Consider the following 23,520-nt stretch of genomic DNA (forward strand, 5'->3'; position numbering starts at 1 on the left):
ATATATATATATAAATAAACACTATGAATCCTTATATAATATATACAAATGTAAAAATTACTTTTCGTTCACATTAATTTGAACAAGGCTTTATTTTGTTTTACATTATCAAACAAATTTGGAAAATAAGAGACGAAGTTATCTGCATGGAATGTAAATGACCTGCTTAAATGACAATGGATTACTTATAATTAAGTAAAATACATTGCGTTTCTAATGAAAATTAGTTAAAATATATATACAACGATGAATATAAAATAATAATTTATATAATATACACATATAATATTTGATTAAATTTCTCGGGCACACGCACCCAGTAAACATACAACAGACAACAGTGTAATAGTAGAATATTGTTATTACATTAACGTCAAATATATATATTTCCTTAGTTATATATCAATTTACTCCCGTAATAGCCACGAGCTATTAATTACCGTAACTCTTGCAGTTAATTATTACACCAAAAATAACATTCATTTGTATACACTCATATTAACTTCAATTATGCTCAATGAACGATACATATAGTAGTAGATGAAAGGTAGTTACAGTGTCAGGCCATTTTGGCTCGGGAATGTGAATGCATTTCTTTTTTTTTTTTTTACAAAAATAACTTTCAATATATATCTGAGATCTGTAAGATAATAGAAACAGTGCTGATTCAATTCGGAATCCAATTTAGCGCACGAGTTATTACTAGCAATGTATAGCTAGATGCGTTTTCATACGAATGCACAGGCCCAACATCCTCGTGTAGAAAAGTATCTATGTAAAAAATCTGAAGGGCTAATATTGCTCTAATGCCAGCAAAAATGTAACGTGCAGGAACCATTATCTTTCAGATTTTTGTATGTAACAGTGACGACGGAGTCTGCTTGACAATCAAACCAATTTCCGATATTTGAAAGCGTTACTTTAATAATACAAAACATTTATTTTAGATTTAAAAAATAAAAAAACAATTATTAAAATAGAATTAATAAAAACTGTAATTTCAACATTATATATAGATATGTTAAAAAATAAACTGTAACAAAATCAATGAAGAAAGATCCACATAGAATTACAGTGCTTTTACATTAAAAGCTCTAGCCCATCAAGAGCTATAATACAATGAAACAAAAATATATTAACAAGAACTTTTACAAAAAATAAGATCTTAAAAAAGTCCAATCTATAACTTTTATGACAAATATTTTTAGTTCTACATACTGGTAAAATAGCACATTAATTAAATTCTCTTTTAAATTTTCATAATTTCTTAAGAACTTTGCACTGCAAATAAAGAAAGAATAAAATTTTTAAAGTAACACCTTCATGTATCATTTTCGAGTGACTTGGACGCAAATTCTTCCAACTCCGTTAAAACCGGTGACGAACCTGGTTTTCTGAGCAGGAGAGATTAGGAATGCCCTACAGAAATGCACTGATTCCTAAGATGTGTCCTCCCTTAAACTTAAGTTACTGGCATATGTACCTGAGGCGATGTGCATATACCTTTCGCGCGTCTCGAAGGTCAGAATGCATTGAGGCGATTATCCGACGTAAGTTACTTAGTGTGTTGAAAAACTACATCGAAAATTACTCATTACAAATTTCGAGTTTTACTTTTTATACAAACTACCACAGTTGAGTAGAAGCTCGGTGGCGGATTTAAGAATCAGTTGACTGGAACTTTGGCCTTTTCTTGGGCCTCCAGATTTCGGAAAAGCCAGTTTCCGAAAGAAAATATCTGTGCTTTCTTTGTAGTTTACACGAATATCGCGAGTAAACTGTCGATCTTATTCGAAATCCATTTCGTGCCCGCGTGAAACTTCAAATAACGCTTCTGTGTATACAGGATCTCCCTTAATTGTACCATAGAACTTAGTATACTAAGCAGTGATATTTACTTTTAATTGCCTGGTGGGAACTCGTCGTTTAGAGATTACTTCGCGCATGAAATATCGCTTGCAGTAAAATAAACACAGCCTCAATAATTGAAGGATTTGGGGAAAGAAGTATTAAAATATATATATATGAATATATACATATATATATATATATATATATGTACGTATATGTATATACGTTCTAGAATTCTCTTGAGGTACGGCGGTATGCGTTACTTTATACCTCGCGAGTATACAGTGCTTGAATCCAATATATCTCGCATACCGTTTACAATCATACATGCTAAAAGTTTCTCAAAACTTGGAAGCATAACATCAGAATGTACAATTACAATTGCGCGACTGTTGCGCGATGAGAAATTACGGAATCTCATTTACAAAATACTTTCAATATCCTTTGCTGCTAATTCAGAAAAAACATTATGAACATTGCTTTTTTTGCAGAAAGGTATCAACCGTTTACTCTTTCCCTAAGTCACAACACGACTGCATCGTACTAGCGTGATTTGACAACGTGACGTGCCCAACCTTTGTAACTGAAAATTTCAAGATAAACAGGCATCGTCTGCAGAAATATATCAAAGCGCATTATTACTGAACGCGTATACTGAAAAGCTAATCATCTAACAAAGAGATAATTTCTTTCTAATTGGAGATACAGGTTTTTCTTTTTTTTTTTTAATCCTCTCATTCCTCAATTATTTCTGAATTTAGACAAAAGTTTATTTTCTTGTATATAACGTCGAATATTGCACGAGTAGTACTAAAGACACTACTTGCATGAGTGTCTTTAGAAATTATAATCTTTTTAAAATTCAATTTTAGAATTCAAATAATCAAATCAGAGTTTCAAATGCTTTATGTATCTTTAATAAACGTAGCCATATAATAGTTACGCTAGGAATAAGAGGTTCGATAGAAAAAATCGAGAAATTATGAGGTATCGGCGCGATAACTAACTTCGGATGCCTCTAACAGCTACGTCTCAGCGCTCGCCAAACGCGACTAATATCCCATTTCATCTGGAGATACCGCGAAGGGCGAACTTCAATGCGTCTCACATATCAAAAATGATAAAGCGCGTTATCATAACGTTCGATCAGGATTTTCCTGATAATACGTGACGGAGACCTAAAATTTGTATTGGGTACCCCCAAGTTCGTTTCATTCGGCCGGTGTACTTGCCGCCCACCTGTCAAACTCGATTCCTGAGTCGGGACTGAGTCCCAAATCAATGGGACTCAGGAAACTGGGCGCCGGACAATTGCAGGGCCCATTGGGTCGGCATGCCCCGATGCACCTTTGGTCGTTATTCTTGTTTTCTCCCCCTCGGTTCTTCAATTCTTGCTCGAAGCTATGTAACTGCTCCATAAAGTGAAAATTCGGTGCAACATTGGACTTTCTACTACGTACTAGGTTGAAAGCATCATTCAGGCTGAGGCTGCACTTGTGCATAAGATAAGCCACGGTGATCGTGACAGACCGAGAAATTCCGGCCAAACAATGTACCAGCACTCCCTTATCTGAGTTCCGTGCCTCCTCTGAAAAATACACAATAAATAGCGATTTTAGTCTTACAATTTTACAATTATCATCTCGCTTATTATTATGCCGATATTTAATATTTATTTGTATTTCAAGAATTTTCTTAATTACACGAAATTATGAAATATGCAAGACATAAAATTATTTTACAATGACTTTTCAAAGTATGAAAGTCGAATTTTACAATTAGTTGATATTAGAAAATTGTTGATATTGGAAAATATACTTTAATATTAATATCGTTAAAACATTGATTGAAATATAACATCGTTGCTTAAGAGTTCTATTATCTAATAAAAATGATACAAATATATAAGAGATATTAATTAGCGTTTTTTTACAAGTACGTTACTTCTTATTCTTCGATATATTCAATGTTCGTTAATTAGAAAAGTGTGATAAAAATATTACAGAAAACAGTGCATGTCACGATCAATTCGTTTAAATGGAATTAACAAAGGGAAGTCGGATTATCAACACTGCAATATGTCGGGATAGTCAAAAATGCCAGACCGGCTCAATAGCAATGTCAAACCTCGTCATTCAGACGTAAATATAGCTCTCGGCCTAACCGGACATCCGTTGTTTAATTGTCTAGCGCGGCTTACCCGCCACGTGGGAAAGTTTCTATTTAGGCGAACCTATTTATAAGAATGCCCCTTTCAGAAGCTGCGCGGGGACCTTCTTAAACAGGAAATCCTGTTTAAGAAGCGGTCCGAACAAGATTTTGACGCGAAAAAAGTTCCGATGCAATAAATAAATCTCACATCACTCGCATATTCTGTCCTACTTCTCACGTATGTATGTTAAAATAATACGAAATGTGAATTGTAAATTAAACACTTTATATTAAGAAAATCTCTTGTTAACATGTGGCATACAAAATATTTTATTTAAATTGTAGATATTATATATCGATCACTAATATAGGTAATTAGTATAATTTTTATAGTAGAGCAGGCATGTGAATGACGAAACGTTCATTGAAAATAAAGTAAGAGTATGAGATATCAATCAATAGCTAATAATTTTTTCATTGTAACGAAAACGTTTCGTTTTTTGTGAACATTTTATGCAGGGTTGGTAAAGAGACTAATGTTTTTTTTTTAAATAAAACATTGTTTCTTCTTAAATAGGTTTTTAATACTTTGAATATGCTTTAAACAGTACTATAAAAAAAAAACATATTTAAAACATATTAAAAACATCAATTAAGTATGTTTTAAACTGTTTAAAACACGTTTAAAACATATTTTTTACCAACCTTGGTTTCATGCAATGAGTTTTTGAAAAAGTACACTATTTACTGAATTACAAACATGTTTACAAACAGCAATTTTTAAAGCAGTATAAATCAAAGTTTTTAAATCATAAAATTGATTACAAAAAAAAAATATTTTTATCTCTTGCTTGAATTTAGTTTTCAATAAAAATATGCTTCGTATATCGTCACTTACCTATAAACTGAATCGCCTGCGGGAAGAAACTAGCCAAGTTCTGACTCCAGTGATCGCTTATCGGTATCTTCATGTACTTTATTGAACCACCGCTTTCAAACACATTTGGCAAATCCTGTGTCACATTGAGTATGTACTGTATCCTGTGCCGCGCTAAAGCCTCGCGATCTTCACTATTGGCCGCGTTACCGAGATACAAATGAGGTAAAATTTCCACCGGAAAGTCTTTATCTTCCTCAGGACCTGGAATGCAGAAAAACGAGTTTGCTATTATTATTACATCACGTTTCCTACTATTATTTTCTCTATTATTACATTACAGCATTACGTTATTTATGTATTGTTGTTCATTAATATAAATTGCTGTTGCATGTTTCTTTTTAAATGTACAGTGAAAATATACACTTGGAATATCTGCTCACCAATTGAATCACATGTGCTGTCACTGTCAGAGTCTGAGTAAGACCTGGTTGGTGGAGTAGATATCCGAAGGGATCTAAGGCCCATTAATTCACCATCGTTATTGTCCTGACCTGGGTCACATTCATTAGTGGCTTGACTACCTTCACACCACTCTGGATATTTATCTTTAAATGCTTCAAAACCACCTATAAAGATATAAGTATAACGTGATAATATAACTATTTGAGACTAAATTAAAATCTATTTAATTAAATCTATTAATTAAATAATTAAAAAATGAAATTTTATTCTATATGATTAGAAAAAGTATTAATATTTCCAAATTAAAAATAAATTTTGCCAAAAAAAAATTTGCAATAAACTCATCATTAACTAATTGTAAGTTAAAAACTAAATTTTGCACATATGATAACATTCAGGAAAAATTAACAATCACACAAAAATATTCATATCCCTTCAGTATATGCATTTTCTTAAAATACTTATTAGGTTCTAAAACAAAGCTTGAAACAAGTAAGCAATATTCTATTTTGCATTCAATGTGTGTATTAATACATTTGCAATCAGTAAATTTCTCATGTCAAACAAAACATTGAATGACTGAACAGTTTTATCTAAAGCCAGATAAAAGCTGGCTATAGAATTAAGTGTCTGGTTCTACTGGAATGCCTCCCACATAAATCAATATTTCATTCACAACCAGTCTCTATGCTTTGACTGTTACATCTGAAAGCCTTTCTGTACTACAATTACTAATGCTGCTTGTGCACATATATGTGACAATAAAATGATATGAATACAGAGTTATAATTAGCAACTATTGTATGATGTTTAATAATTAAATTTAGAAATGTTTGTTAAAATAATATATTAGTTATATAAAAGTTTCTGAAATATTGTCACAAATAATAATTTATATCATACTTTTTATTATATCATACTTTTTGCAAGTTTTAAATTCATATTTACACACAATATATTATTTAGAAACAAAACAATGGAAGTATTCTAGTTTTAAATATAAAATTGATGCTTAATGCATTAAAAATATCGGACTTTGTGATCTTAATGGAAATGGAATTACAGTGGATTAGTATATGAAATAAAAAAAAAGTATGTGAAATGAAATAATTGTTTCTAGTTTAAAATATAAAAACTTGGTGCATCATGTGTTAGAATATCATATGTTTAAAATATCAGACTTTGTGTGACCTTAATGAAAATGGAATTACAGTGGCTTAGAATATGGGATAAAGATTGATCTCTCACCGATTAAAGAGGCAACATTTCCTCCACTGCTTTTAAGTCTCCGGGTCAAAACTTGTAATGTTTCACCCTGATGACCTCCAGAATCTGTAGTGTCACCAATTAGTACAAATGTCCCTCTTCTGTTTTCATCTCCACACAGAAACATCTCCACTCTGTTTCTCAGATCTAAGCACCGTATTGTGGACAAGAGGTCCACTTTACCAGCAGCCAATCTTCGCAACATGATACTGGGTATAGTCAGAGGTACCGAACCTCTTATATGAGCATCAGAGAAGTCCGAGTGTGCTCTACAGTCCAGAATAAGAAGTTTGTTGGGACCATCCTGTGATCTCAACTCCCCGAACAACCATTCTGGACCCAAAAGATCCTCTTCCATTGCACTATCAGGCATCTTGAGTCTTTACACTTGTATTCTAGCACACTCCTGTATTTAGTAGTATTTATGTGTCTTCTAGACAAACGGCGCTGATTTGTCCCGCAAAACAGCTTCCGAACGTAAATATTTCCTTCAGATGATCAGTCACTGAGCTTCCGCTACAAAGATATTCTTGAGCCTCTGCAGCATCGAAGTGCCGTCATTATTGGACACGGCACCTTCGGCAAACAATAAACAACATAATTGTCAAAACGTTGTTAATTAAGACGATAATTAGGATGATTCTTGCTTGGTCGTCACTGGTCGTCACTTGAAGAAACTTGCACGTATCGGCTAGCGCGAATACCGTCGACTCCTGAGTTGCCCGTCGAAGAGCCCAGCGAGTTGTCAGCCCTGTCGCGCGTTCTCCACAATGAAAGCGAATGAACGAAGCGTGTGTCCGTAGTGAATGCGTGCACGCGCGTTTCTACGAGCGTCTGCTGCGACTAATAATTACTGGATATGGATATATACGAAATGGCACTTGGAGTTGAGTGACGGCACACGTTCCCCGGACGCGTCATCCGGGAAAACGATCGCGCGAGGTTCACCCGTCGACGGCGTGATCCGACGGGTTCTCACGCGTTGCCATCATTTCCTGCGATACTACGCCGCGCTGCGTATGTTACTCCGCCTTCACCTCTTGCTTCCCCACCGTTGTTGCCGTCACCACCACCACCGCAGCCGCCACTGTAACCGTCGCCGTCGTCGTCGTCGCCGTCGTCGTCGTCGCCACCACCGCCAGCTTGTCCCGGTTATCGATCTCCTCGTGAATCAAGACGACGCGTCCAATTAACGGCACGACTGTGGAATGTTTACGCTCGCCGTGCGGGAGATGCATGTCCGACCGTACGCGACCGACGCGACGCGCTCACTCTATCTCGCGCTCACCGACCCTCCGTGAGCTCGCCCCCATCGTCCTCTCGGCGCGCGCGAGCAGCGATCGTTCCATCCTCGTCGCGCCCACCGCAAGCCGCGCACTTCACTCCCACCGTCGTGCCTCGTCTCGCCGCGCCGCGCCACGCCGCGCTCATTCGCCCCCACTTTCAGAGCGTAGGTTCGCCGCCGTGGCCCGCGCACACGCTGGACCGCGTACGCGACTAACGCGACAACTCTGCCGTGTTTCCGTATCCGTCCGATCGGATCGGCACGATCTTCTCGACGATGTCGATGGTGTCGACGTTTCCACTCGGTCCTCTCTTTTTTCGTTCCACTCCTTCACCTTACGAAAATGCGAGGTAAGAAATTCCTCAATCCGTCGACGAATTCCCTCGGCCAAGAAGACGCGAAGCTTCTCGACGACTCGACTCGACTCGACTCGAAGTATGTCACGAAACTCTCTTCTCGCTTTCCTCTCCCCGTGTTCTACCCTCGCGTCCTTCGCTCTCGTTTTCGAATTCTCTCGTATTGTTTTTCACAATTCCTACCTTGGTCTTATCGCGCTCACTTGGTGCGGGCCACACCTTACCGCGACCGTCCGCGCCGTTCGTCAAAGAATGGAGCAACGGGCGCTCGGTACGTCGCGCGCAGGGGCGAGACGCGGCCGCCGTGCAACGTGATTCGCCGGTGGTCACGTGAGTCCGCGCGGTCGGCCAATCGCCGCGCGGACTGACGTCAGTTCATTGACAAAAGATGTTTCCATTAACTAGGCGTGGGTAGAGGTAGAGGTTGGGTCGGGGGTCGGTGCTGACTGAGCCGTCGTTGAAGCGGCGGAGTAGCTTCGGCGGCGGAATGGGCCACCGCACGTTACACGCGCGCGCTCTCTCACGCGTGCGTAGGCGCGCGTAAGAGGGGGAGGGAGAGAGAGAGAGAGACGTACACGCACACTGCCGTGCACGTGCTGTGCTGTTCGCCAACAGGGCCGAACACAGACGGTTCCGTACCACCCCCACATTTGTTAGGCTACTTCCCTCTCTACCTCCTGTCTCTCTCTCTCTCTCACGATCGAATCAATATCGCCACTTTCCTCCTCTTATCTATTTACCGCGTATATATGTGTACATACGTTTATACGTATGGCTATGTAATGAACTCTTCCGTCACACTCGTTGCCGAACATATCCGTTGCTTCTCGCGATTGCAACATCCAATTGTGATATATCCGAAGCACGATGTTACTCGAGAGATCCACGGTGAGGCAGGGATAGAAATTTGTAAACAGTATAATTCTTATCGCGGCGCCTGTCCTTCAATTAATGAGTCTACGCATAACGTGTATTGTGTGGTGATATAATGGTATATCGATATATCCGCCGTATAATATGCCCAAGTCTGGACAGTGTAGGGTACGTAATACTAGGCGCACTATAACGATTTCCCAGATGTACGACAAAACAATGACCTCTCCGTCTCGCGGAATCAATCCGAGCTTCGTGGAAGCATAATACACTTATAATAGTCTGTGCATCAATATTGAACACAGATGATGTTAAAGAGAAGTCAGGATTACATTGCAATAATTATCATAGCTGTTATAAAATGACTAATATACATTAATATGGATAGAAGAATAAAAGTACGTAGGGAAAAAAGAGAAAGGTTTTTGTTTAGATTAGAAATTAATTTTCCAAATGGAAATAATTCGATTGTGCTTTTGTTCCTTGAAAACTGAAATAAACAATGATGTTAATTTATGTATTATTTATATGTGTAGGAAAAAGTAAAGAATGGAAAATAAATATACAGAATGAATCATAAGTACGTTTTTTCAATTTCGCGAACGTGTTTCGAGATGAAAAAGAAAAACAAATATTTTCATGAATCTTAGATTGAAGAGGCTTCGTCATCGAAATAATATACATAGATAAACTTGAAATAATTATGACTGTATCAGATTAAATTCTCTATTTTATGTATGGAAAGTGGTAGACTTTTTAAACATCTCGTGAAACAAAAAATGCTTGAAATTTTTAAATACAGTCGTTATTTGATACTATTGTATTTATGTTTATTATTTCGATAACAGAGTATTTTCGATCTTCACAGAAATACTTGTTTTTCTTTTTTATCAAGAAACATAATTCATAATTTTAGAATAGACTTATGACTCACTTATAACTATGTAAAAGATTTAAAAGTAATAAGATAAAAAAAATTAATATTAATAGTATTTTAATATTGATTAATCCTAGAAAGCTTGAAGCATAAATAATCTATTAATCTAGGTTGCAACGTACTAAATTGAAATGTATTACAAGTACAATGTAGTACTAGGAGTCTATTGATTTACCAGAATAACATAAATTATCGATGAGGCAAAAAAATAACTAGGTTTAATTTCAAGTTTTATTTTCCATGTACAAAAAGTTTAGGAATATTGAATACTGATTTAAAGCAAAACAGTAAAACTACTCATTTTCTGAAATTATATCAGAATGAGAATATGAATGTTTATAATCGATTCAAAAATGTGTATAATAGTCTATAGACAATTTTAGATCAGCTTAGATAAATTCTTGAGGCATAATTATACAATAGCAAGGCGTTGAAAATTAAACGTTGAAGATTTCTAGAATTTCCACAGACAACAAGATCCAATTAAACATCCGATATAGGAAAAATCGATTTGAATTTAATGAGATTTTGCCAAACCCGCTCCCACGTAGTCGTGGGCACTCCATATACAGTTACATACGCGACGTCAAGTTGCGGTTGTAAAGAGTTTGTTTGAAGCGAAAGACGCGCACACCAGGAGGATGGCAAAACGTGCCATCGAGTAATACGGCCTTGGCCCTTGCCGTTTACATTACACGAAGCCCGTCCTCGGCCTCGCCCCGTTCATCGCGCTCGGCTCGGCTCAGCTCGGCTTAACTCGGCTCGCTGGTTTGTTCTCTTTCACCCTGGCAGGAGGGGACGACAGCCTATCAGACGACTGTGCCAGGCGTAGGTCGGCATTCCATTCATTTGGGCGGCTGTCGTTGAAGATTTTCGCGTTCGATCACACGGCCGCCGCGCCGCCACCACAGCTTTATCGCGCGCTTTAAGCGCGCGCGCGCGCGCGCTCCATCTCGCGAGGGTGAAGGACGGGTTGAGGGTAGGAAATGGGACAGAGAGGGTTGATGCAAAACACGATGTGGTAAAGAGGGAGAGGGAAAGGCGTCTGTGACCTTCCGCGGGTATCTGGACGCGTGCCGACGAATTGGATTCGATCCGCGTGGGTGCTATGGATAAGGTGAGCACCCGACCATCCTTCCACGCGCGCGCGCGCCTCTCTCGCTCGCCCTACGCTCAATAATGCTCCGATAGTTCTGAAGGCTTTAACATTAAAGCAGAAGAAGGAAGCTGCTCGCGTCGCCGTCGCTTCGCATCGCGCGTCGGCCGCCTGTAGAGAAAGCTCCAATCCGTCGATTTGCTTCATATCGATTTCCGACCTGATCGGCTCGTCGAGGCTGACTCATCGAGCCTTTGCGTGGAGAGAATTACAGGCGATGGCATAGAAATAAGAATCGTGCACGATTTTCATTTCTTTTAAAAGAAAAAAAAGAGCAGAAAAATCTGCACTGTAACAGTAATCTATATATGTAGATTATTTCTGTCATTATATCAATTCGCGATTAAACATAACGAATCTAATCAGGATGCTCTGCGATATGTGCGTGGCTAATCAATTCGAGGATAATTCCAGGATTTTCAGATAAAAATCCTGGTATTTCCAGATTGATTATTTTTTGTTAATTTACGCAATATGTTATATGTTTTCTATTCAAGTTAGAATTCTGTATGACATTTAAATTAAAATCCAAACAGCAATGTTATTGCTCCAAATACATTAAATAAATATTCAACACAAACGATAATTTCTCTGTTTTTTTCTGTTTCATAATAGTAGACATTAAATCCAAGTTTCTTATTAGTAACTTGCCTTTATTGCATCTGGGAATTGTGTATACTCTCAAACACAACTTTTCTTTTTAGTAACGTATATGAAACATTATCTTATAAAATTATTAATTTATTAACGCCTCATTAAATTATTAATCTGATTTTTAATGTCCGCTGTTGCTTTTAAAGCTTCATCTAAAGTCATTTTTTTCTTAATTCTTTTAAAACTTTATCTCATTTCTTTGATTTTTCAATATTATTCTTTCTCGATTTTCTTTCTCTTTTGTTATTACTTCTTTGTATCAGATACTCGCATTGTAAACAAAATGAATCATAGACTTTGTAATCACAAAGTTACTTGTATCTTTTTTATTTGTGATAATCCCATTATAAACAGCATAAAGAATGAAACAAAATTCCAAGTCAGTCCTAAAATTTCAGGGATTTTCAAAGATACAATAAATTCCAGGATAATTCCGGAATTCACGAATCATTCGAGGATCGTTGAATTAAAACGCCCTGTTAATTTACAAAATGAGATGTCGAGAGAAAGAGAGAGAGTTAAAGATATAATGATTAGATACTTCATTTTCTTATCTTTAATACACGTAATGAAAACTTTGCAATGTTTTAAAAAGTATATTAATGAAAAGAGCGATCTTGCTGAAGTATCTAAAAACTTATATTTCTTCTGTACACGAAAAGAATCGTTTTGCTGTGAAGTATCTAAAACTTTAGCCAAATACAAATTTGAAAATAGTTTTGTTTGGACCATCCACATAATTATGTAAGACGCTCAAATTGGTTGGTAGAATGCTAAAATTTTTTGCAGCACACTATAAGCAATGCTTAAACATTCTACATAATAAATTTGACAGTTAAAAATTATTTTAATATCTGTATCCAGATATTTTTTAAATAAATTTTTAGCTACTTTTCTTTTCAATTTTAATCTCGCAGAACTATTTTCCAGAAATTCTATATATGATGTACAACGAGCGCCCTTCGAAACTCCCCTATCAGGCACTATACAAACGAATTCATATCTAGACATAAATCTAGCTAGGTGGAAATGTCAAATATCAGGAAACGTGAATGTTATACAAACTGTATCTAGGTATACAAACTGCTTGTGCATCTAATAATGCTCTCTCGTAATAACGTTCCAAGCGTTTTGATGCATCACAATGAAACGCGTGGGAGCAACGCAAGAATCCTAGATGGAAATAACAGTGCAACATGGCTAATTGTGAGACACGTAGACGATTATTGTTCTTCGTTCGCTGCTCTATCTCTCTCATATTTCCTACGTCAGCTATTGCGAAATTTGCAATTAAAAATTAACGGAAGAGATCGGACGTGGGCGAATCGCTTCTATTGGTACGCGGCGAAAGGTCTTGCACGTTGAATTAGTAACGAATCTCATTGGAGAGTAGTAATGCAAAATTCATGACAGCTCGCTCGAATGCCTCTAAAGATGATTCCGGAAAATTATGTTATTTTATTATACAATATTATTTATATAGTTCATATATATCATGGATATGTAACTATTTTATTCAACACATTCTAAGAATGCGGAGGAGTCGCTAGTGGGACGACAAAATCCAGCTTTGTGACGAGTTGTTTTTACATTAATATTTCCCGTTAAAACGACCGAACTTGGAATTTTATTAACTATTGCACGTCACAGGAAACACCTACACGCATTATCCCTGCAGTATAAGTTAGAAAAGTAGTGCTTCAACGGTAGTATTTTTAGCGTATTTTCACTCATTGATTTTTTTTGTAATCGAGCATAAAGGAATATCGCAGAAAAGGGTCAGTCTCAAAAAGACATTAGATAATGGAATAAAAACCTAACATCATAAAAAGTGTACGATAAAAAATACAGCTTGCTTACTATCTTTTTTTGATCCCTGTGGATCAATGTAAAAGTACTTAATTATAATAGCCACACTGAGAAAAAAATTGTTCATTTATCTAAATTTAGTTGTCTTTATTTCTTTCGTCAAAGATTGTATGTATTTAAGTCAAATGTATGTACATTCTTCATCAAAAGAAACAAAGACGAACTAAATTAATTTAGTCGAATAAACAATTAATTTTTTTCCCAGTGTAGATAATCCATATTTTCGCATAAAGATATTTTTTATCATGAAGAATTCAGGACTAGATAGAAAACGAGACATTTCTTTTAATAATTACGACCTCATACCACCACGCTTGTGAGATAATTAATACACAATTGTAATATCTAGATAACTCGATATTCTCGTACGGAGATATTTTTTATCATAGAAAATTTAGGGTTTGACAAAACGAGATATTTCTCTTGATATATTATGCTCTCGTGATATGACACACAGTAATGTCAATAGATAATTCCATATATCCTCACGTGAAGATATTTTTTATCATGGGAAATTTAGGACTTGACAAAAAGCGAGATATTTCTCTTAACAATTACGCCCTCGTATGCTCGTAACGTATGATATATGTTCGCTATAGTGATACGGCACCATACCTCAATCGTGACCTTTCCGAAAATAACGTACTTCTATTCGCTATCACCTGCTATCCGATGTCAAGCCTGGGAATACCATTCTGTTCGTGTACTGATGAAAATCCTGGTGTTGTAGCGTGGGCGTAGCAAGCGCAACGCTATATATATGTAGGGATTGCGCGTATTGCGCAATTGCGACAGTTAAACCGAAGCGTTTGGTACAAATAGTGATTTCTGCGAAGCTCTTAATCCGAGTGCGTTTGTAAAAATGTCATTTTTGCAATTTCAAGGAGAACAATCGCCAACGATTGAAATTACTGCTCGAAGAGTAATATACACGAACGACAGCTAGAATTGTTCTCTTTGTGATGTCAGTTCCGTTTTAAATGACATTTCGCAGCTACTAATAGGTCAGTAGATATTTATAAGTTTGATTTTTTCCAGCGAAGGGCACGTCGCATCTAAAAATGGCGCTTTATTGAGTCGTAATTAGTTTAGGAAGCGAGCGAGTATTATTATAATTGACGCAACCAGCTCAAGAATTCCCATTTTCATTTTTAATAAGAAAAAAGTATTAAAAACTTCTCGATTTTTCTAGAAATAGACTTTTTATCATATAAACCAAGATTCTTGGAAAATCTTTTAACCGCGCGGGCGTATTCTTCCGTTCCAAAGTGATTTCTACAATAAGTGGCAAGTAGAATCCGACCGAAACTGAAAACAAACACTCATTACATGCCAGTTTCGACTGAAACCGTATAGCTCTTCTTCATAAATATTAATTTTAATATGTGTAATTATTGGTCAAAATTGACACATAACCGAAATTTTGGTTTTCGATTTCGGTTTTTGATTTTCGTGAAATTTAATTACTGTTTCAATAAATTATGATATTTATGAAGAAAAAGTATATGTGGGCATGTCTATGCATATGGCCTTTATAGGATTACTATTTTTTATTTTTGGTTTCAGTTCACTTTCGGCAAAAGTTTCAATCGGACTCTAGTGGCAAGGTATCAAAACAAATATCAGTTATCAATCGCGCATGAATGTTGACGTTAAATCGAAATAAATAGATCCATGATGTAATAAGAGAGGTATTCACGTGGAAGCGCAATAGGAGAGTGCATCTAAATGAATGCATCCACGTGAATACGCCCAATCAAATTTGGACCAAAGCCCAAATTTGATTGGGTGTATTCAGCGAATTCGATAGTTAATTCGAGCTCTCGCTGCTACTGCTGCATTCTTCTTGATCTAAAGGTCTGATTGGATGATTTAGAAAAATACACCGATAACAGCAAGCATTTACTCAACTGAGTCACACTGAATGTGCGCATTGGCTATTATGCACAATGTTACATCTGTTTTCTTACATCATGTGTAGGTCTATTGACTTTAAAATGAAGTCACGCGTAAACTGTTTACGATGCTGCAATCGGACATTCGTGTTGAATCTAACTAATCCTCATTCATTTTCACGAAGTTGCTACTTTCCCTCATTACCATTATAAAACGGCAAAGGCAGACGGTAGAAAAAAATTAAACCTAGTTAAATGGTAACGCTACTATCGCTTTAAAAAAACATATTATGTAAGATAAACGAGTTTTTACACAGACGAATAAACTAAATACAACCATAGAGTAAGACGTCCTTTTTGATTGAAAATAATAATTATTTTAATATTATATCAAATTCTTATTAAATATTTTCAATAATTAGATTGCAGTAAAAAATTACTTCGAATTAGACAAAGAATCTTTCTTGTACATTTGAATATTGATGCCGCAAGTCAAACTTCTCCGGCACGTCAGAGGTTTTCGAAACAATTAACATGCAAAAAATGACTTTTATAAACTAGTGTAATTAACACTTTCATAAATTCAGAGAGTTAACAATATCATCAGCATTAGTAGCTTAAATTTAAGAAACGAAGATTAAATACTTTCTCGTCAGAATTAACGTCAACCTTTATATTCAAATGATTAGATCTAATTCAAAGATCAAAATTAAAAATTTCTATTTGAATAACTATATAAAAGGGAAATAAAGAATCTCTCAGAAAGAAAAGTGGATTGTAAATTATTACTCTGTAATATTCTCCGAGGTATAATTTATTAGTGGTCTAAAATTATCGAGCCATTTCTGTCATCCAGGCTTATTTAAGTACTTTGTGATAAATTTCAATTATAGACATAATTATTTATTTAAACAAATTAGAATATTACCAAAATATCGTCACACGTCTCTCTGACGAGGTAGGATGTAAAATAAGTAGCAAAGATTTATTAATAGAACGTAAAGCGTAGCCCACGCTGTAGCTTTACGTCATGATAAAAATCACACGTCAATTCCGGGCTGAATCCCGGGATGAGCGTATACGTAAACGAAAGGAAAGTCGCGCGCGCGTCAGATTCACGTTGCAGGCGCCGATTACGACATGTACGATAGTGCGTACGGCGAGTTGACGTAAGCGATACCTGTCCGCTGATGACCTTAACAGGTGTGCACGTACGTAACAGACATGGCCATTATTCGCGATGCAGTTGGAAGTCGGAAGTCCCGGATCACTGCTGTTACCCAATCACGACTGTACGAACAGTACTTCGTACATTTTTGCACATTTCTCTCCAACAATCCTACGCTCCCATAGTATTACGGAAAACGCTACGTGGGCAGCCACACGCACGCGGTGTATACTGGTAATATACAAAATATAAAATATAAAAATATCATGCACACGAGATGCGAGAGAATGAGATACGAGATATAATATCGGCGAGACACGCGCGATAAGATAATAACCACAGGAAGTAACCAATTACAAAGTACACGTGACTAAAAGATAATACAGATGCGTGGTCGTGTTGCATAATACAGTAGTAGTAAAAGCTGTACACTTCTTTATTCACGTATTTCCCATGTTCGCGGTTCGATGTTCGCGAACGTTTTTCACATTTATGAGCTTAAAATTCATTTATCCACAGAGGGATTAACAAAAGTGATGAAACAACAGATGTTTCTGACGCTTTCATTTTTAATTATCTTAATAATTAGCTATAGTCTTGTTCTAAATTAGAATTTCTTTTAAAAGGAATATGAAATATGAAGAGATTTTTATATCCTCTTTATATTTTTATACTCTTTTTTTTGTATTTAATAATATTTCTGTGTATTAATTCTGTATAAGCTTCTGTATTTTTGCTTCGTTATTTGCAAATTTCTGCGATGTTTGCATATTTTAATTTTTGCAGAGCGTAACTCCTACGATTACTGGAGATTTTATTGCATTATATTATTTATTTTACGTTTGCAAAACTGATCAAATATTGATTGAAATTTTATAAATATCGTTGTATCTCGATTAATTGGGATTTTCAATAAAATAATCTCGATCATAACTTTTCCATTACATATTCGATATGTCTGTCCGCATACACTGTATTTGGCTCAGAAGACTGTCTAATTTTGACTTTTATTTGTTTGACACGCGACTCCCGGCATCGCGTATTAAATTCAGCGATCGTGCAATATTCAATCTTCTAACAACAATTATTCAATTTCTGTTGACTCACTTATTTACGTAGTCGAAATTAAATTAATTACGTTGCAAAATTAATTTCTTCGTCACCAAACCCGACGCCCAGACGACGTTAATAAGATTAGCCGAGAAGTTGTTATCGTGGCTGGCCGTGCGTCGACGTCATTTATCGTAGTGAATAGATAGCGCATAGAGATATCTACATAGGCAAGGTCGGTGGAAGCTATAACTGGTTTTCATAATTTATTACGATTCCTTTGTGTCCCCCGCGCTCGCGGACCGTCGTTTTCCATTCATCCCGCCGGAGGAAACGTAATGTAACGAGAAATTATTGGCCTACGACACGCGCGCGAGCTAGGTGAGCTTAGGTGAGATAGTAGTATTTCTACTCGCGAGTCCATTCAGACGCGTTTCCGTCGACCCAATCTACCGTTACATTCTATGAATCGGAAACGTCGACGATAAGGCACGTTTATGTGGTTTTCTTTTATTGACTCGTGTCTCACGGGAGCGCCTCATTGAATTATCGATCCGACGACACTGCGAGCGGACGAACGCGACGAAAACGATATTGACGTATCCTCGTAGAAATACGTATTGGTGACAACGTGACGGTATCCGCGAGGATTCATTTCACGGGCGATTTGCTCGATCCTTCACGTCCGTCCGGATCTTCCGCGTCACGCGCGGAGACGTACGTATTTTTAAACGATGATCTCAGTGCGCCAACCAACGCCGCTGTCGTTTAATCGCGCGATAACTGACCCGCCGCAACACGCTACCGTAACGAAGAACAGTCGGCTGCAGATAACTTGCTACGCCGCTGAGGTCGTTCAAGTACGGAACGGAAATCGAATAATTGAAACGTATCATGAAACCAGATAGAGGGACAGGGGGATCCGCAAGATTGATTTAACGAGAGCTTGCCTTGCCGAGAAAATTAATCTCCAAGTTGTAGAAATTAAATTTATATCGACCTCACACAGGAACTAATAGCTTAAGAAAATTACTCGAAAAATTATGAAAATTGATTTGACTTCTTCGAATTCTTCGATAAAACGATTTAATGACTTATACCGTGTTGAATTCTATTTTTGGACAATCTAAATGTTGTGAACTATGATAGAACGTTCTCAGTCTTTTTTTCATCTTTTTGAAATGTATATATTACCATTATATTATTGAACGTAATAAGAGTAAAAATTGTCTGCATTTGTAGTACGATATGTAAATTGTTTAAAAATCTGTCTGGTTATTTAAATGTAGCTTCCTTTACTCTCCAATACTTGATTTAACACTTGGATATAAAAATACAGATATATGCAGACGTTTCATTTTTTATAATCTATCGCAGTTATTTCTAACAATTTTACAGAACATTTTCGTAATAAATTATTACTTTCAATTATCACTTTTAATTTCATTGGATATAAATATGTAAATTATTTTTTACCTGAAAAAAAGTACAGGTGTAAATAATTAATAGCAGCATGTCGAAATTCAGTGTAATTTTTAACGGCATGCTTTTAACATGAGGTCTGTATTTGGAGCTCCAGACGAATTGTTCGAGGAAGCGAAACATCCGCAGGAAACGTTTCAATTGCTTCTGCCTGAGTCAAAACCGTTCTGAAGTTTCAACGTTTTCACGAGCCCGAAATTGCGAGTGTGCATAATTTTGTTAATTTAGTCTAACGATATAAAAAAAATACGTGGAATAATTTCTTTTTCGCATTAAAATTTATTAAAAATAGTAACAAATTAAAAAAAGAGAAACAAAGGCGGCATTCCTAGAATCACGTCACTCCTTGCTATTTTTAAATAATTAAATTTCCTAATTGAATGATATATTTCACAACGCCGATAAAAGTAATTTTGTTAAATTCTTTTCATCTGGAAATATTATTTTATTGCAGCAGATTTCATTAACCGCGTAAGTCATTTGAGATACAATTATATGGTTTTTGAGTTTCGCAAATCGCTTTGTTATAAAAACGAGCGCAAGGTTGAATCTATTTCATTGCAGTTTTTTATGGCCTAAAATTATATGCCTTGGTTAGAAATTAAATCTTTTTTTCCATAACGTGAACAAAGCCTGGAAAAAGACGGAGCGCGTCGATGGCGATTCGCGATATCTATTTTTGCTCATGAGTTGCCGTAGTGGAAAACAAGGTCGTTAACCCGGGCTACGAGTACCAAGTGGATCGATATAATCCGTGCAAGAAAATGAATTCATCATGCACGAGGGAAGCCTTCGTATAGTTTCCTTTTTGACGGAGTGCCTAGGATTATTTTATCGATTCCTTTTTTCATCTCCATTGATTTCAATTATAGACATACTTTTTCTTCACTTGTGTGATGTACAAACATGTAATTTTAAGATAATTCGAATAATTTCGTCGAACATTATGTGGACATATTCTGAGTTGTGATTAAAATAATTTAGTGCCGCTCGTGATTTTCAAACCAAATAAATAGAAAATAAAAGAAAATGTTATTTTTCTATTTTCCATTTACAATTTATCGAATATTAAATATATAATAATTATATAATAATTTCTCAAATAAAGATTGAATTAAATTTATTTAGAAAAAGCTACATGGAAAATATGAAATATATTGATTATACAATTCGACTTTTCAGCTCCTTTCTCATAAGAATGATCTTTTCAAATTAAATGTCATTACATGCATATTTCATAATTTTTTAATTTTTCCATACATCTCACATACATCAATCATTTACTTTAACGCACGACTTGAAAGTGTGAAATATTTTTGCGAGAAACCTCATCTCCCGTTTTAGAAGCAGAGGTTGAATTCACGAAAATTCGTCACAGCCGCCAGTGCATCGGCGAGAGAAAAATGATTATCGTGCTCGCAGCAGTGCGTTTTCGCAGCCAGATGCGACGTCGAACGCACACGCACACGCACACGCGCCGGAAGCGGCCCTAAGCCTCCACCACAAGCGCGTGCACGTGCGTGAGCGCGTTCGCGTTGCGCGCCGCGTGCGAGGGTGTGCGTACGTGTGCGTAACACCACTACGAAAGGCGGCCCCAGGTTGACAGGAAATGGTTCGAGATAAGATAATGAGGCCCCCCCCTCGCCTCCCCACCGCATCCGGCAGCTTTCTTTGCAGCGCCGGCTCTCGTACACGTTATAAAAGGCTTCTTTATGCGCCACTTAGAGGGACAGGTACGATTCATAGCATTAAACGCGTAGGACTTTCGACGCAGACTGCGACCTTGTACGAAGGAAACAGAATTAAAGAGATAAAAAAAAAAGAGAATCAAAAATCGATGATTTTGGAAAAAGATCTTCGGCTCGTCTAAAGAAAACAGTTTAGGGGATAAACGATTATAGTTATTTCACGTATAGTATTTTTTTTCTCTAGAAAACTCAAGAGTTTTTACATCTTCTCGTCTGATTTTATTATTATTATTATATTTATAAAGTCAAGCTTCATTTTCTTAGAGCATCTTCACGGTGCGCTTTAAATAAGATTTTATTCCCCACCAAAATAGCCAAACAACAGGATCGTTACGTGTAAAAAATTTATCGTACTCTACTACCTGTATTTCTGTACACGAGATTTATGTCACAATCAGAGAGATTAATTCGAGAATTGCTACCAATGCCGCTTTGCATTGAACGTTTCGCATTAAAGATGCTATTATTTTTCATGACGACAGATAATAACCGCCGTTTGTTGAGATTCGTTAGCGCTGCCGTGACTAACCGCATCCTGTTGTGTCGGTGATAATGAGAAAGAGATGGATATATAATCCATCGCGCGAGATTCTCCGTCGGATTCCATCATTCGTTCTACAAACAGGTACATAGGTATGTCGAGGACGATCGTCTTGCGGTCATCGATCATTGCTCCGACTCACGCTGGCGGAAATCCTGATTTAATCACCGCTTTATGTGAAGTGTATTATACGTGCGATTAGCCACTGCTGAAACTTCTCAATCACATTTTTCGCTCTGACGTAAATATATCCTTTTATTTCCGATAATATTGCGCGAAACGGCCCGCTTGATACGGTTACGCTTGTGGTGGAATAAATGTAGGATATTAAATTGCATACGATATTTACACAAAGGGGTGAAAGGGAGACGGTATTGTGTTTACGATAATACGTCGGTTGATCGAATTGCCGCAGTAGATTGCAGTGCGTTCGAAACAAAATAACCAATTGTGTTTATGCGAAAGTACTGCGTTTCTGGAAATGTATAAATAAACATTGTTCATTGATGCTTGAAAAGATACTGCGTAATATCTCTCATAAAAGATACATTTTAAATATAAATTTTCTTTTTCTTTGTGTTGCATTCTGAATAATCATATTTTTATCGTTACATCTACTAATGTATAACGTTTTATTCGAAACATCATTTCATTTCATTTTATTAAAAAAATACAAATTTCTACGAATTCAGAGATACACGCTTTTGCCTTTCGATTTAGTAAGTAAATATATCATTTTCCAGGAAACGACAAATGTACATGTATATCAGATAATATGCAATTAACTGATAATAGCGATAATGGGCAACGTCCAAATATAGACAAACAATTACGGTAATAACCGTAATCGATGCTCTCTGTTAACAATATCCCGAGCAAAGACCCCGCAATCTCGGCAATCTGAAAAATTCAGCCCTAATTGAAATAATGCATGGTCAATCATCGGGGCAATCAAGCCGCTTGTCCATTCAGATGATAAAACATTCAAATCCGTGGGTGGGTCCGGATGCTTTTTTTCCCCGTTTTTCTTTTTTCGTTTTTGTCTTCTCCTACGCTCCGACCGACGTCCGTAGGATTCTGTCTGAATATGGGCGCCCGCCTATTTCTCTCTCAATGACTCTCGAAACTGGTGCGCCCACATTCCTAAAGCACGCACGTCCCACGACGTAAACTCTCCCGCGCCCGCGCCCGCGCCAGTTTACCATCTATAGCCGTAAAACTGCCCATCAGTGTTTTGCTCTGGTTCCCCTACACGTTCCGCTCTTCTTGCACGATTCCGTCGATCGAAGAAAGGGAAAGAGTTCGAAAGAACTTAAGGAGGTTGTAAGGCAAATGCAATATGTTAGGAACTACTTGAAAAAATTACAGACTATTCTAAATTTCATTTAATAATAATACAAAAAAAATAGAAACAATTGACCATCTGGATCAAATTTATTTAAATAAGTAGTAATATTTTTTTAATTTGTACTCTTATATAAATATATGAAAATGTATTATAAAATAATGATAAAAGTCTCAATTTTTTTATATAAATACTCTAGGAATTCAACAATATTTTTGTAAAGTTATCTTGAGATGCAGACATTAATTGTTCAGTAAATAAATAAAATTTGTTATTTGTTATAAACTAATGATGAATCTCAATGAAACTTTGCATAAGTCATGTTTAGTACTTAATATATTTATATAAAAACATTTAGATTTTTCTTATTATTTTAACAATTTTTGTTTATAACAATAAAACTAATAACAAATAAAATAAATAACCTATAAAAATGTGTTGCTCAATAAAACCAGAATGCTATGAACACAACTTTCACATGTATGTAGTTTGTTTAAAGCGAAAATATTAATATATGTGTTTTATGCCCTTACAACCTCCTTAAATTCATC

The 23,520-nt window shown here is 36.4% G+C and overlaps 1 protein-coding gene across 1 annotated transcript; it reads right to left on the reverse strand.

Annotated features, from left to right (window-relative positions):
• Positions 1–2,570: 2,570 nt before the first annotated feature.
• Mkp3 (Mitogen-activated protein kinase phosphatase 3) lies at positions 2,571–8,583 on the reverse strand. Its single transcript, XM_018512427.1, has 4 exons — positions 6,593–8,583; positions 5,323–5,508; positions 4,901–5,143; positions 2,571–3,439 (listed from the first exon to the last, which is right to left on the reverse strand). Exons 1-4 carry the CDS (start codon positions 6,981–6,983, stop codon positions 3,063–3,065), a joined length of 1,197 nt encoding a protein of 398 aa, XP_018367929.1. The 5' UTR covers positions 6,984–8,583; the 3' UTR covers positions 2,571–3,062.
• Positions 8,584–23,520: the final 14,937 nt, after the last annotated feature.

The sequence above is a fragment of the Trachymyrmex cornetzi genome, unplaced genomic scaffold, assembly GCF_001594075.2.
Source record: "Trachymyrmex cornetzi isolate Tcor2-1 unplaced genomic scaffold, Tcor1.1 scaffold406, whole genome shotgun sequence".
NCBI lineage: Eukaryota > Metazoa > Arthropoda > Insecta > Hymenoptera > Formicidae > Trachymyrmex > Trachymyrmex cornetzi.

What these genes read in the sequence shown, in the direction of transcription:
- Mkp3 (XM_018512427.1), bottom strand. Translation starts at nt 6,983, where the DNA reads ATGCCTGATAGTGCAATGGAAGAGGATCTTTTGGGTCCAGAATGGTTG. An exon ending in AAATGTTGCCTCTTTAATCG is followed by an intron (nt 5,509 to 6,592) that starts GTGAGAGATCAA and finishes ATATCTTTATAG; the next exon opens with GTGGTTTTGAAGCATTTAAA. An exon ending in GCAGGCGATTCAGTTTATAG is followed by an intron (nt 3,440 to 4,900) that starts GTAAGTGACGAT and finishes TGTATTTTTCAG; the next exon opens with AGGAGGCACGGAACTCAGAT.